General features: G+C 39.6%; 1 protein-coding gene and 1 pseudogene across 1 annotated transcript in view; one reads left to right on the forward strand and one right to left on the reverse strand.

Moving 5' to 3' along the window:
* The window catches only part of LOC123794114 (uncharacterized), a 47925-nt gene that overhangs the window by 12910 nt on the left and 21432 nt on the right, over nt 1-13583 (forward strand). The window contains exons 3-4 of the mRNA XM_045800335.2: nt 10863-10902; nt 11645-11768. Coding sequence (XP_045656291.2) covers nt 10863-10902; nt 11645-11760 — 156 coding nt within the window. The 3' untranslated portion in view covers nt 11761-11768. The remainder of the gene's footprint in view (nt 1-10862; nt 10903-11644; nt 11769-13583) is intronic.
* Nucleotides 3085-3971, reverse strand: LOC123794113 (heterogeneous nuclear ribonucleoprotein D-like pseudogene; annotated as a pseudogene).

The raw sequence follows: 13583 nt of genomic DNA on the forward strand, positions 1-13583 counted from the left end.
GCATAGGGCTCCATCCCAGGACCTTGGGATCATGACCTGAGCCGAAGGCAGACACTGAACCAACTGAGCCACCCAGGCGCCCCTCCAGTGTTGTTATCATTGTGAACAAACTGTTATCTGTTATATCAGTAAGAAGAAAAATTAAAAAATGTTATTCTGCCTTCACTTTCTTCTTCTCCAGTGCTCTTCCTTTCTTTAAATAGATACAAGTGTCTGACATATATCATTTTCCTTCTCTCTAAAGAACCTCTTTTAAATTTTCTTGCAAGGCAGGTCTACTGTCAATGAATTCCTTTAATTTTTGTTAGTCTGAGAAAGTCTTTATTTCTTCATTTTTGAAGGATAATTTTGTAGGCTATAGAAGTTTAGGTTGATGGGTTTTTCTGTCAACGCTTTTAACATTTCACTCCACTTTCTTCTTACTTATATGGTTTCTGAGGAGAAGTCAGATGTCATTCTTATCTTTGCTCCTCTGTAGGTAACATATTTTTATCCTCTGGTTTCTTTCAGGATTTTCTGTAGTTTGAAAATGATATAACTAGGTGTAGTTTGGGGGGAGAATTTATCCTGTTTGGTAGTCTCTGAGCATCCTGGATCTGTGAATTGGTGTCTGACATTAATTTGGGACTAATTCTTAGTCATTATGGTTTCAAATATTTCTTCTCTTTATCTCTTCTAGTGTTCCCATTATGCATATGTTACATCTTTTGTGCCCAGTTCTTGGATATTTTGTGCTTTTTATTTTTTATTTTTTCAGTCTTTTTTCTCTTTGATTTTCAGTTTTGGAGGTTTCTATTGAAATATCTTTAAACTCAGAGATTCTCTTTTCAGCTGTGCCCAGTTGACTTATAAGTCCAACAAAGGCATTCTTCATTTTTTTTTGTTACAGTGTTTTTTATCTCTAGCATTTCTTTTTGGTGCTTTCCTAGAATTTCCATCTCTCTGCTTACATTGCCCGTCTGTTCTTGCATGCTGTCTACTTATCAGAGCCCTGCATATTAATGATAGCTATTTTGAATTCCTGATCTGATAATTCCAACATCCCTTCTGTATCTGGGTCTGGTTCTGAGGCTCTCTCTGTCTCTTCCACTTATGTTTTTTGCTTTGTAGTGTACCTTGTAATTTTTTCTTGGTAGCTGGGCATGATGTACAAGGTAAAAGGAACTGCTATAAATATTTATAGACCTTTAGTAATGTGATGACAAGGTGAAGGGAAGGGAAGTGTTTTATAATCCTATGATCTGGTCTCTTTTAGTCTTTTAGTGTCCCTGTGCCTTTAGACTGTGAACCTCACATGTGCTTCTCAGTCCTCCTCCCTCCATACCCTTAAGTGAAACAGGATGGCTAGAGGGGGCTGGAGATGGGTCTTTTCCTTCCCCCAGGCTAGTTAGGTAGGCTCTGATAAAACCCCAGCAGGTGAGGCTGTGATTAAATAGTACCTTCTGGAGACAGACCTTGTTAAGAACAGAATGCTCTGGTGTATTTTTAAATGGTTCCTTTTCCCTTTCCTCTGCCAAAAACATGGTGGAGAAGGAGGGGTATTGATTTTTCTCTGATATTCACTGTGAGAATGTGATAGAGATCTAGGAGTTAAAACTCACAAATGTGTGGGAGCCTCCAGTGACTGGGTTCCCCTGGAGTTTTTAACTCTCAGTTATCCACATTGAGTGCCCAGCAATTCATAAATTATAGTTCAGGTTTCCCTACCCTGGTATTGGTTTCCACAGAGTTTGTTGCTCCAGTAAGTTGTGATTCTCTGTATTTGTTCTTGGTCTCTCCAGTCTGGGGAGCAACATTTTGCCCTGTGACCTCAGTTCTCTTTTGGATCTAAGGAGAGTTGTTGATTTTTCAGTTTGTTCGTTTTTTTATTTGTTGTTAACTTGGAGTGACAACTTTCAGCATTTATTTATTTATTTATTTATTTATTTATTTATTTGAGAAAGAGAGAGCATGGGCAAGCAGGGGGCAGAGGCAGAGGGAGAGAGAGAAGCAGGCTGTTTGTTGAGCAAGGAGCCAGATGTGGGACTTGATCCCAGGACCCTGAGATCATGACCTGAGCCAAAAGCAGATGCTTAACCAACTGAGCCACCTAGGTGCCCCAATTTTCAGCTTCTTACAAGCTGTACTGGAAACCCAGAGTGTTTTGTTTACCTCTTCATTACTAAAATACGAAGACTCAGTGATTCTGTGTCAGTTGTTGCTGAGCCTCGTTCAGTGGTTCTCATCCGTTTGCCTTGTTTACGCTACTGTAGCTTACAGGAGTTATATGTCAATGGACTACAGGTTCTGTTGACAGAATGTGCCCTAGTATTATGAAAGGTATGAAAATATGAAATAAGTGAATGGCTTGATCAGTCCTACGTTTTCTAATGGGAGTTTCCCAATCTGTCATTCAGTCACCCTACCCTTCTTGCCTTTGATTCTTAATCTGACCCCTCTTCCATTCCAAGATATAACCCAAAAGTTCCCATTAATTTATCCTCTTTTTGCAGATTTTTTTTCTTTTCACCATACTTATAGTTTTACACAGTGTTTTATGGACCCTGATTTTACCTTTTGTGGCGAGTACTTTATAGGCTTTAAATACTTGTTGCTTTACATCTTCTGTTTTTAGGATGATATCATCTGTTGGACTATGGTTAGGCTGAGGATTCAAGTAAATGTCTCTTTAACCTTTAACTTTATGTTTTATGTGTCTTTTCTTGTGAGTGGGCTCAAACTCCTCATTCCTGTATTCCTTAATTTTTTTCCCCTTAGCTTTTTATTCTATGTGGGAATTCTGGTCAAATCAATATAGATTAGCCTCACATATTTTTTTTCCACACAAAGAAGCATTTATTTGAGGTTTAACATGAAATCATGTTATACAAATAAATAGTGTGTTTATACAAATGAAACTTGTATAAACACAAATCTACATCAGTCATAACACAGATAGCAAAAGACAAAGTAGAAACAAAGAAAACTAATTGGTGGCTATATACAGTTGGACATAGTTGTGTCTTGTACACTAGAAAGTCTTTTACAAAATAATCATCTTAGATCAGCAGAAGACCAATCTTCAATGTCTTCCCGCAAGATGGGTTACTTTAGCAATCTCCTCCACAGGACAGCATTCTCTGGTGTATGCCTTGCACTCTGCCTGCAACGTGCAGCTGCCAGACATAGATGTGACACACAGCCTGCAGTAAAGTTCCCACTGTTTTCTCCAACGTCCTCCTGTGGCTGGTAATTATTTTGGTGACTGCCACCCCCTCAAGACGCCTTGCCATAAGTGCTCTGTTGGCCACTGTAGTCTGCATATCCCTGTCCACATCCATAGTTCTCATAGTAATACCCACTATAATCATAGCCGTGATGGCCACCATAGTTTTGATCACCACCATAGGCACTACTGTAATTTCCATATCCTTGATCATAGTAGTTATTAAATCCTTGGTTCCAGTTTTGGCCCCAATCTCATCCATGCCCGCTACTACCACCTGGTCCACCAGCTGCAGCACCTCTTCCTCCTTTTTGTTATTGCTGTTGCTGCCCGTATAACTCTTTGGGTTGTACAAGTTTAGTTTCACACTTCCCAGAACCAATTTGATGATAATCTGCTCTTAACAGTTTCTTTACTGGCTCTTTGTCTGTTTATGTGATGAAACAAAATCCTCTTCTTTCATTTGTATTTGTATCCATGGGAAGTTCAGTATTTTCAGTCTTCCCAGAAGGCTTCCAAATATTCTTTAATTTGTTCTTCAGAAATATTTGGGCTCAATCCACCCACAAACCCTTTTTGGGGGGTTCTTCCCCTTTTAGAGTTTTGGCCCTTTTGGGGTCTATCAGTTTGCCATCCAGTTTGTGTTCTTTCAGTTCCAAAACCCATCATCCTGCTGATTTTTGCTTGCATTGATCTTGGATCCCTCTGTGAATTCCTCTATGTTGCTGTACTTGTTTGTGTCCTCCATGGTGGCGGAATTGTAGGTGGGAGGTTGGGGGTCGGGGGTCGGGGCTGCTAGAGTGCAGTCCAGTCCTGGCAGCACTGGTGGTAGAGCATTGTGTGGATCTGGATTTAAAATGTGAGCAGATGAGCTAGCCTCACATATTAATTCTCTTTTTCAGTGACCTTCTTCTCATTGCCACCTTGTACCTTACCACTTCATGCTTAGTCTTCCATCTAATCTAACTCTTTTCCATATCTTGCCATTCCATATTATTTTTCTGTGACAGTGGAATACTTTTTTTTTTTAGTAGGCTCCATGCTGGGCATGGAGCCCAGCATGGGGCTTGAACTCCTGACCTTGAGATCAAGACCAGAGCGGAGATCAAGAGTCAGACGCTTAACCTACTGAGCCACCTAGGCACTCCTACTTTTAATCTCAAGTAACAAAACTCAAGACATATTTAAGCAATAAAAGTAATGTATTGGCTAATAAAACTAAAAAGACCAATGTAGGAGTCCAACCATGTCATCAAAGACCTGACTTCTTTACCTTTCTCTGTTCTGCCTTCAGTTTTGTCAGCATGGTTCCAAAGTTGGCTTCTCTTAAACAAACAAACAAACAAACAAACAAACCAACAAACCAAATCCAGAAATCCAAGTTTTATGTTTATATACCACGCTGCCCAGAAAGGAAGAGAGTGTCCTTTTCTTGGCTCTTCCAGAGAAGTCAGAAGGCTGTTTTTCTAGAAGCCCCATTATTATAAAGGATACATTGCATGTTACTGGAAACATTTAATTCGATGTCCTTCCTGAACCACCCTGCATGCCCCAGAAATGGCATGCACTATGTGGCTGAGGTGTGGGTTACATGAACTGACCCTTATGGAATGGGGAATGGATTGACCTGATGAATTTAAACCAATCGGAGACTATTCCTAGAGCTAGGAGTTCAACTGGCTTCTCCCTAAACATGTGGGAGAAGATGACATCTAACTGGAAGTATGGAAACTATGAGGAAGGAGGATGGGGGAAATGGATGCTAAGCATGGAAACTATGAGGAAAGAGGATAGGGGAAATGGATGCTAAGAAATGCTCCCTACCCTTGCACATGGTTACTTTAAAAATTCATAAAACACCATTTTTATTCTATTGCTCTGCTGCTATAATCCAAGGACCAAATCTGGCCTGCCACCTGTTTTTATAAATAAAGTTTGTTATTATATAACATTATATAAATGAGTAGTTGTAACAGAGACCATATGACCTGCGGAACCTAGAATATTTATTATTTGGCCCTTCCAGAAAAAGTCGGCTGACCCCTGGCCTAGAAGATTAAATCTAACCTCATTCTGAATTTCAAAGCCCTCTATCATCTATCCTCACTTTACTGATCTTATTTAATTGGCATTATGCACTATATAAAAACTCTCTAATCCAATCAGATTTGTTTATTCACCCACTGCAAACAGTCCACACTCAAGCTCTACTTTTTTTATTTGTTCATGCTTTATCCAACCCGGAATGCTCTTCTTCAATCGTAACATATCTTTGAGGGCCCATCTCAAGTTTATGAAGTTTCCATGTTACCTCTACCTACTCTGGAGCCTTTTTTCCTACATGTATTATTTCTATCACACTATAGTGCATTTTGAGTCTACATATGTTTTATAAATATATGTATATGTCTTACCTACCCAATTAAATGCAAAACTGCTGGACATGAGATTCTTGGTAATATGACTTTTTTTGTAGCCCTTACAGAATTTCAAGCAATGCTGAACAAGAAGTCACTTAAGTAATACTTACTAGTCCTGTCAAACTACCTCATAGCCAGAATTGGTCCACTTCTTTCCACCCCCCTCCTCCAATAACACCCTAATCCCAGCTCCACCTACTCCTATCCAGCCTAATTGCTACAGTCTCTCAAGTGCCCCTTGCTCCTTCTGACCCCCTACAATCTTCTCCCCACATAGTGAACACACTGACTTTAAATGTTTAAATCAGGTGGTGTTAGTCTCCTATTTAAACTCTTCTACCTGCATGACCTATCTCAGAATTGAAGTTGTGATCCGCCTCTGCCTAAATCTCCCCATCCATCCCCTCTCACTTGGCAGCGATCACTCAGCTCCCATTTCTCTCAGTTCCTCTGCCTGGAATATTTTCCCTCTATGTCTGGTTTCTCATAATTCTGCTCTCAGTTCTGTATTCCTTGCCTGACCACCCAATCTATATTGCCTCCTGCCTCCTGTATGTCACTTTGGATCACATCATCCAGTTTCACCTTCTCCATAGCCCTGACTCAACAGACTATGTCTTGTTTACTTGTTTAACTGTTTCCCCTCTAAATGCAAGCTCTGTTGAGTTTAGCTAATTTGTTCACCGCTGTATTTCCAGCTCCTAGAGCGATGCCGAGTGCATAAGAGGTATTCAGTAGCTCTTTGTGGAATAAATAAGCAAAACCATTCATAGATTTATTTCCTTTTGAAATAGCAAAAGAGAACTTTTATTCATTTCCATAAAAATGCATTTACTAACCACCTTCTTTCATGGTATTACCACTTAGGGTTCTGTACAAAGAAACTGTTCTTAGGGGTTATATTATTTTCCTAGGGCTGCCATAGCAAATTACCACAAACCGAACGGCTTAAAACAACAGAAATGTATTCTTTCATTATTTGGGAGGGCAGAAGTCCAAAATCAAAGTGTTGGCAGGGTTGATTCCTTCTGGAGGCTCTGAAGGAGAGACCGTCCCTGCCTGTCCCCTAGCTTCTGGTGGTTGCTGCCAATTCTTGACATTCTGTGACTTGTAGGTACAGCACTTCAGTCTCTGCTTCCATCTTCGTATCACCTTCTTCTCCCAGAGAGGAGAAGATATGGACACTCTCACTGGATTTAAGGACCACCCTAACCCAGGAAGAGCTCATCTTGATTCTCAACTACTTACATCTGCAGTGATCCTGTTTCCAAATAAGGTCACATTCTGAGGTTCTGCATGGACATGAATTTTGGGGGGACACTATTCATCAGGGGTTTACAGTACAATACGGAAACTAATAGTCTACTCTTGCTGTAGTATAGTGCACATAGGTTGTTTTTTGGTAACCAGCAATCACCTCCCTTACCAGGAACAGCCCAGTTTCCTATTGGGGAATTTTGTCTCCCCCTCTATTGGCAATCTTGGTAGGGATGTAAATTAATATTCCTCATCTCACTGCAACTAAGGAGCCACATGTGACAGACAAAAGGGAAGACAGCTAGACTCCTCAGATGTTTTATTTTTTCAAATTTGTGTTTCTTTATATTTTGGTAACTTTTCAAGATATGCTTTTACTCCATAGTATGTGTCCCTTGATTTTAGCACCAGAAATCTGTGAATGCACAGAGCACATTAAGCAATCTGGACTCTTGGAACTTTTTTTTTTTTTAAGATTTTATTTATTTGAAAGAAAGAGAATCAGAGAGAGCGGGAGCAGGAGCAGGGGGAGGGGCAGAAGGAAAGGGAGAAGCAGACTCCCCGCTGAGCAGGGAGCTGGATGTAGGGCTCAATCCCAGGACTCTGGGGTCATGATCTAAGCTGAAGGCAGATGCTTAACCAACTGAGCCACCCAGGTGCCCCTGGACTTTTGGAACTTTTAATTTTGAGTAGAGGTACACAGGGATGAGAAGTAAAGGGAGTGCATACATTGGAACAGCAGCACCTTGAAAAGATCTGGAAATTGTTCTTGTTGCCTGGACTCCAAGAGCTGTCCTCATTCCTGTGATGTGTCCAGGCCTGGCCCTCTAGCCTCCCATCTATCCTGGGAGTTCCTGGCTAGCACTCTGTTAAGTCCTTTTTTGCTTAAGTTAGCCAGAATCCATTCCTATCATTCTCAACCAATGAAACTCAGTTGTTAAGCTGAGATCTAAGATTTTTTCAGTACTGGTGCTATTTTGCGTATTTAGCTCTGAGTTCTGACATGCCGAGTTTACTACTACATGAGATACTACCTTCAAAATGTCAATTTCATCCCAGCCCTACAAATCAGTGTGATTAAAAGACAGCATATTAGCATTTTTATTAGCTTATTTATAACCCATCATGTTCCAAAAGGACTTTATTGTGTTAAATTATCCTACAAAGGTAAAGCAAGAAAAAAAAATACATTCAATATAAGTGAAAATGAGACAAAGGAGAATTAAGGGTAGAAAAGTGAGATGGAGCCATGAGTGAACCTAATCCATAAAATGGTTACCGTGAAGGTCCAGACAGTAGGTAGGGGAAAGATGCAATCATATGACAGGGTCTACAGGCTACGGTTGCCATGGCATTTGGCAAGAATATTTTCTACTTGAAATAATACCTTCTTAACCTGCGTTTGTGTTAAAAGAGCTTGCAGTCTCTCCATAGTAAAGTGGGGTCATGAGATAATTAAGCAACTTGCCAAATAGGAACTGCCTAACCAAATGCCAGAAAAGAGAATACACTTGCTTAAAGTTAATATGTTATCACTGTAAAGATGGTAAAAATATGCTGAGACATCTGCTTTCCATTTCTTTTTTCTTTTTTTTTGTTAATAGTACTCAAAATAATTTAAGCTGTAGTGTCTTTTTAAAAATTAATAATTTATTTTGCTTTACACAATATTGGGCCTTGGAAACCTTTGTTTTATAAAAATAGATTTATTTTTATAAGTTGAAATGTTTAGGTTTAAATTTTTTTTTTTTTAAGTAAAGTCTAGACACAATGTGGGTCTTGAACTCATCCCCCCAAGATCAAGAATTACATGGTTGAGGTGCTTGGGTGGCTTGGTTGGTTAAGCATCTGCTGTCAGCTCAGGTCATGATCCTGGGGTCCTGGGATCAAGTCCCACATTAGGCTCCCGGCTCAGTGAGGAGCCTGTTTGTCTCTCTCCCTTTGCCCCTCCCTCCTGCTCATGCACTCTCTCTCAAATAAATAAATAAAAATCTTTAAAAAAAAATAAGAATTACATGGTCTACCAACTGAGCCAGCCAGGCACCCCCAAAATTGAAATGTTTTAAATAGAATAGAAGAACTGGCTATTTAAAAGAACACATATAGTCAATCTATCTGCAAATCAAACATTAATTTTTTATTTATTATTTTAGTGATGTGGGGTTTTCACATGTTATAGAAATGTTGGTTCCCTTCTTGCAGCTTTTATAAGGAAGTGGAGCCTAGATTTTAAATGCAAACACTGCATAAAGATATTACTCATACATAGTAACATAGTAAACACAATCATAAGATACTGATCTTCATTATTGTAATGAAGATTTTCCTGTTTTAATATTTATTGCGTTCCCCCCCCAAACATTTTCCAGAAAGAATCTGAGTTAACTGTTGAATACATCACAAGTGCCACCTAGTGCTTTCTTTGAAAATAACTTTTTTTTTTTTTCCAGAAACAACAAAACAAGATGTAGAAGGCCTGAACTCTTAGGGCAGAGTTTGTTTAAATACCCCTGCTTTCTAAAAAAGTCTGCTTGTTTTCAGTCAAAAAAGGCTTTGAAAGAAGAATTCGGAAATGAGTTTCTTTGATAGTAATCAGATCACCCAATACTGCTTGGTTTTAATTTTGCATAGGTATAGATACAATTAAGTAAAAGATGCTAAAGAAGGGGAAAATGAAGGCATTTCATTAAAGAAGTAGCAGCAATATTTTCAAAAAGTATTTTCTTCCAATTCCCAATGGGAGCTGACATCCCGCCAAAGCTCTAATTCCGTCATCGTTATTTTGTACCCCAAGTCACTGTTATTTCCAATGTCCCTATACTTCAGGCATTGAAACATTGTCATCATCATTGTCATCATACCACCACCACCAGCCAGTCACCATCACAGGCACTACTGAGGGACCATTGTTGTAGGACCCAGTGCTGGTGTCAAGGAAACAAACACAAGCTTTAGGAGGAAAAGTGTGTAATAATGAAACAGCAGTACTAATGAAAAGCTATCACCCTTATTCCAGTTCACAGAGCATCCCCACCCTTTTCCCACTGCTGGTATCTGAGTCCTGTAGTTCTCTTTTGAAATGCCTCTCTCATGTGTTCTCTTTTCCTTCTCTATTTCTGTTTATTCCTCCACTTCATGCCTGGAAAATTGCAACAGAGTTATCCTTTGGTTTCTTGCCTCTCCTACTGCCAGGCTAACATTACTAAAACGCTGCCTTTTACTTTTCATTCTTTTCCTCAAGAACCAGTGATGGCTGTCTGTGCTCACCAGACCATGGGCTTAAATCTCTGAGCCAGGCTTTGAAGGCCTTCTGTAATTTACATGGACTTTATTTGTTGGATATACACTCAGCGCTTAATTTTCATCCCAAAGCGCAGGTCTCTGTTTACTTTGGAACCAAAGGTCAGGCTGTACTTTCATTTCCTTTTTTAAATTGTGTGGCTGTTTTTTCTGGTATTTCTACTTGCCCCCCCGCCCTTTTTTTTTTTTTTGTCTCTTGTGCCATTTGCCTTTATATTAGTTACCCTATCACTTATGATCATTCCTTTCCTCCACACACCTTTTTTTCCCTGATGGCCTCTCTCATGGGCATGGGCATGGGTATCACATTCTTCTCCAATATCTCCTGGTTGTGTTTTCATTTTTTTTTTTTTAAGATTTTATTTATTTATTTGCCAGAGAGAGAGAGAGAAAGAGAGCACTCGAGTAAGTGCACAAGCAGGGGGAGCGGCAGGCTGAGGGAGAAGCAGGCTCCCTGGTGGACAAGGAGCCTGATGCAGGACTTGATCCCAAGACCCTGGGATCATGACCTGGGCCCAAGGCAGATGCTTAACTGACTGAGCCACCCAGGCGTCCGACGACTGCTTTCATCTTGCTCCGCAGCAAGTTACATTGGAACTTCCCTTTCTTGTTCTTTGGGTTATTTCTTTGTTTCCTGGGTCACTGATCTTCCTCTTTCTTTTCTCCTTGTTTTGCTGCAGAATATTTTCAAGCAATTTTCCAAAAATGAGCACATAACAGGTAAATGTTCCAAGTCCTTGTATGTCTTGGAAATGTCTTTTTTCCATCTTCACACTTAATCGTGTTTGGCTAGGTACAATATTCTAGTTTATAACCATGTTACAATTAAAACTTGTATTTTGGTACCTGGGTTGCTGAAGAGAAGTCTGATGTCAGTTTGACTCTTGCTCTTTTGTGATGTGGAAGATAAATTGTTCCTGTTTCACTGGTATCAAGTCAAATCCTAATAATCCATTTTTCCATAGTGAAACTGAATCCCACAGGTCTGTATCTCCTTTTAATACTATCTAATGAAATTTCAGAGCCTGGCTCTGGAAATACAGAACCTCATAATTTTTTAAAAACTTTAACAAAGAGATGAAAAGATGTTTCTTCTCTGCTGAAGCAAAGGGAGAGATGACCTTCCTCGTGTTAAAACTTGGCCAAAGGATCCAATGAGATATAATCTTAAATGTGAACTCTCACAAGGACATCAGTCTTGTTTCCTATGTGATATGAATCTTGCACAAATATTTACAATTGCTATCAGCTCATTCTGTCCTCTCTAATACAAATCTATTATTGGAATTATCATTTGAACAAAGGAGTCTTGTAGATGCTAGACATTTTAGAAATTGTTGTCATGTTATGTGAACATAACTTTTAATGACACTTGTAATTCTGTCTCACTTGTTAAGACTTGTTAAGATGGTCTTATTTGTTGTCCTGATGCTAATGTTCTGGTCAACACTTATGTTCCTAGGTGGTATAAACATTGTCAGAATTATTCTGTCAAATCAGAAGAGGATCCTTGGCTTCTGCTCTTCCTGTTTGCATAATGGACAAATAAAAGTCTACTTGCTAGAGTGCTTCATGTAACAGAGAGTGTAAGTTTTGTTTCATTTACATTTCCACGTGGATATGCAGTTGCTTCAGCACCATGGACCAAAGTGACAATTTCTCAAACCAATGGTAGTTGGTTTTATAAGATATTTCATTTCTAATACCTGAGGGCTATTCAAAACATGTGGCCTTTTCAGTCATTTGCAACATGTATCATTTCAGTGTCCTTCAGGAAATTTGGGAGGGGAGAAGAATATTTGATAACTATGAAAAGGCAAAGTGGCAGTTCCTTTAATTAAAAAAAAAATCTTACTTCCCCCTCCAGACACACACCAAAGTCCGGGAGGACAATATTCAGAAGATATTGATATTCTATCAATATCTTCTAAAGATGGTGAAAATCTTCCTGCCACAACCAAAAGTATTTTCTATATTACCATAGTGTTAAATCTTTACTATATCCATTGCTATATAGAATGGTCAGTTCTAGGACATAGAACAATAGAAAAAAAAATAATACTGTGGAAAGAAAACTTCCCTCAGATCCATATGAACATCCATATCACCATTGAAAGTGATCAAATAGACAGTGGATAACCAGAACAGAATGGAGTCCGGAAATAGAGGACCGCTTGATTTATCACAAGGGTGCCAATATATGGTACAGGTTCTGAGGAAATTTGCATTGTAAAATTTGATAGACATTATCAAATTATACACCAGAAAACTTACACTAATTTATGCTCTAACTAACATGGTTGAAGAGTACTTTGTGGCCTATTCATGTAAATGTTCAAGGACATTTGAAAAGAATGGATATTCTGTTTATTGAGCACAGAGTCCTCTTTCTATGTGTGTATATAATGCAGTGCATTCATTATTCAAGCAACAAGTATTTACTGAATGCCTCATATATTTTAGGTACTGCTCGAGGCCCTTGGGATTATGCTGAAGGCAAAATGCCTACTTTCTTGGATCTTACATTCTTGGGGGTAGGGAGACAGATAATAAACAGAAAAATAATATAATTGTATAGGGTTCTATGCTTTATGAAGGAAAAACCCAGGAAGATAAGGTGTCAGAGAGAGACTAAGGATGAGGGCTGTTCACATGGGAGAGTCAGAGGAAGCCTCTCTGCAGAGGTGACTTGCATGATAAGGAGGAAGCCAAGCAAAATTTGAGGGGAAGGTGTGTCCTACGTAGAGGCTCAGGGAGTGTGAAGGCCTTGGGCCAGGAAAGTGGATGGTGTGGGAGAGACTCAGAGATGGGCCAGCATGGCTGGAGTATGTTAGATTGATGCTCAGAGAGGTAGGCAGGGACTAGATCATGCTGGCCTTGTTGCTTAGAGCAAGACATCTAGGTTCGGTTACATTGTAATGGGAAGCCAAAGAAGGGTCTTCAGCACTGATGTGGCATGATCTGATTCATACTTATAAAAGATAACGTCATTATTGTGGGGAAATAGACGGGGGGCAAGAAGGGAAGCAAAAAGACATTTAGTTGTGATCAGAGGGACAGTAGCTTGGGTTAGGTGATAGCTGGAGAAGTGGCGAATGTGACCAAAACTGGGGTGCATCAGGATGATAGAACAGGACTTGCTGATGGTTTGGATGTCACGGTGGGGTGTGGCAAAGGGGAGGAGAGGATCAAGGATGATTCCTAGTTTAGGGGCCTAAGCAACTGGGTAAGTGGTGTGGTACCAGCTGAGAGAGAGACTGCTGGGGAGGGAGACAGTGGGGGTAGTGGAAGAAAATGGTGTAAGTGTAACAACCCAGTGTCCACCAACAGACAAACAGATAAAATGTAGTATCCCCATTCAATGAAATAGTATTCAGCTATGAAAAGGAATGACATACTGA

Source organism: Ursus americanus, chromosome 1 (assembly GCF_024610735.1).
Source record: "Ursus americanus isolate L20-20 chromosome 1, mUrsAme1.1.p, whole genome shotgun sequence".
In the NCBI taxonomy this organism is placed as follows: domain Eukaryota; kingdom Metazoa; phylum Chordata; class Mammalia; order Carnivora; family Ursidae; genus Ursus; species Ursus americanus.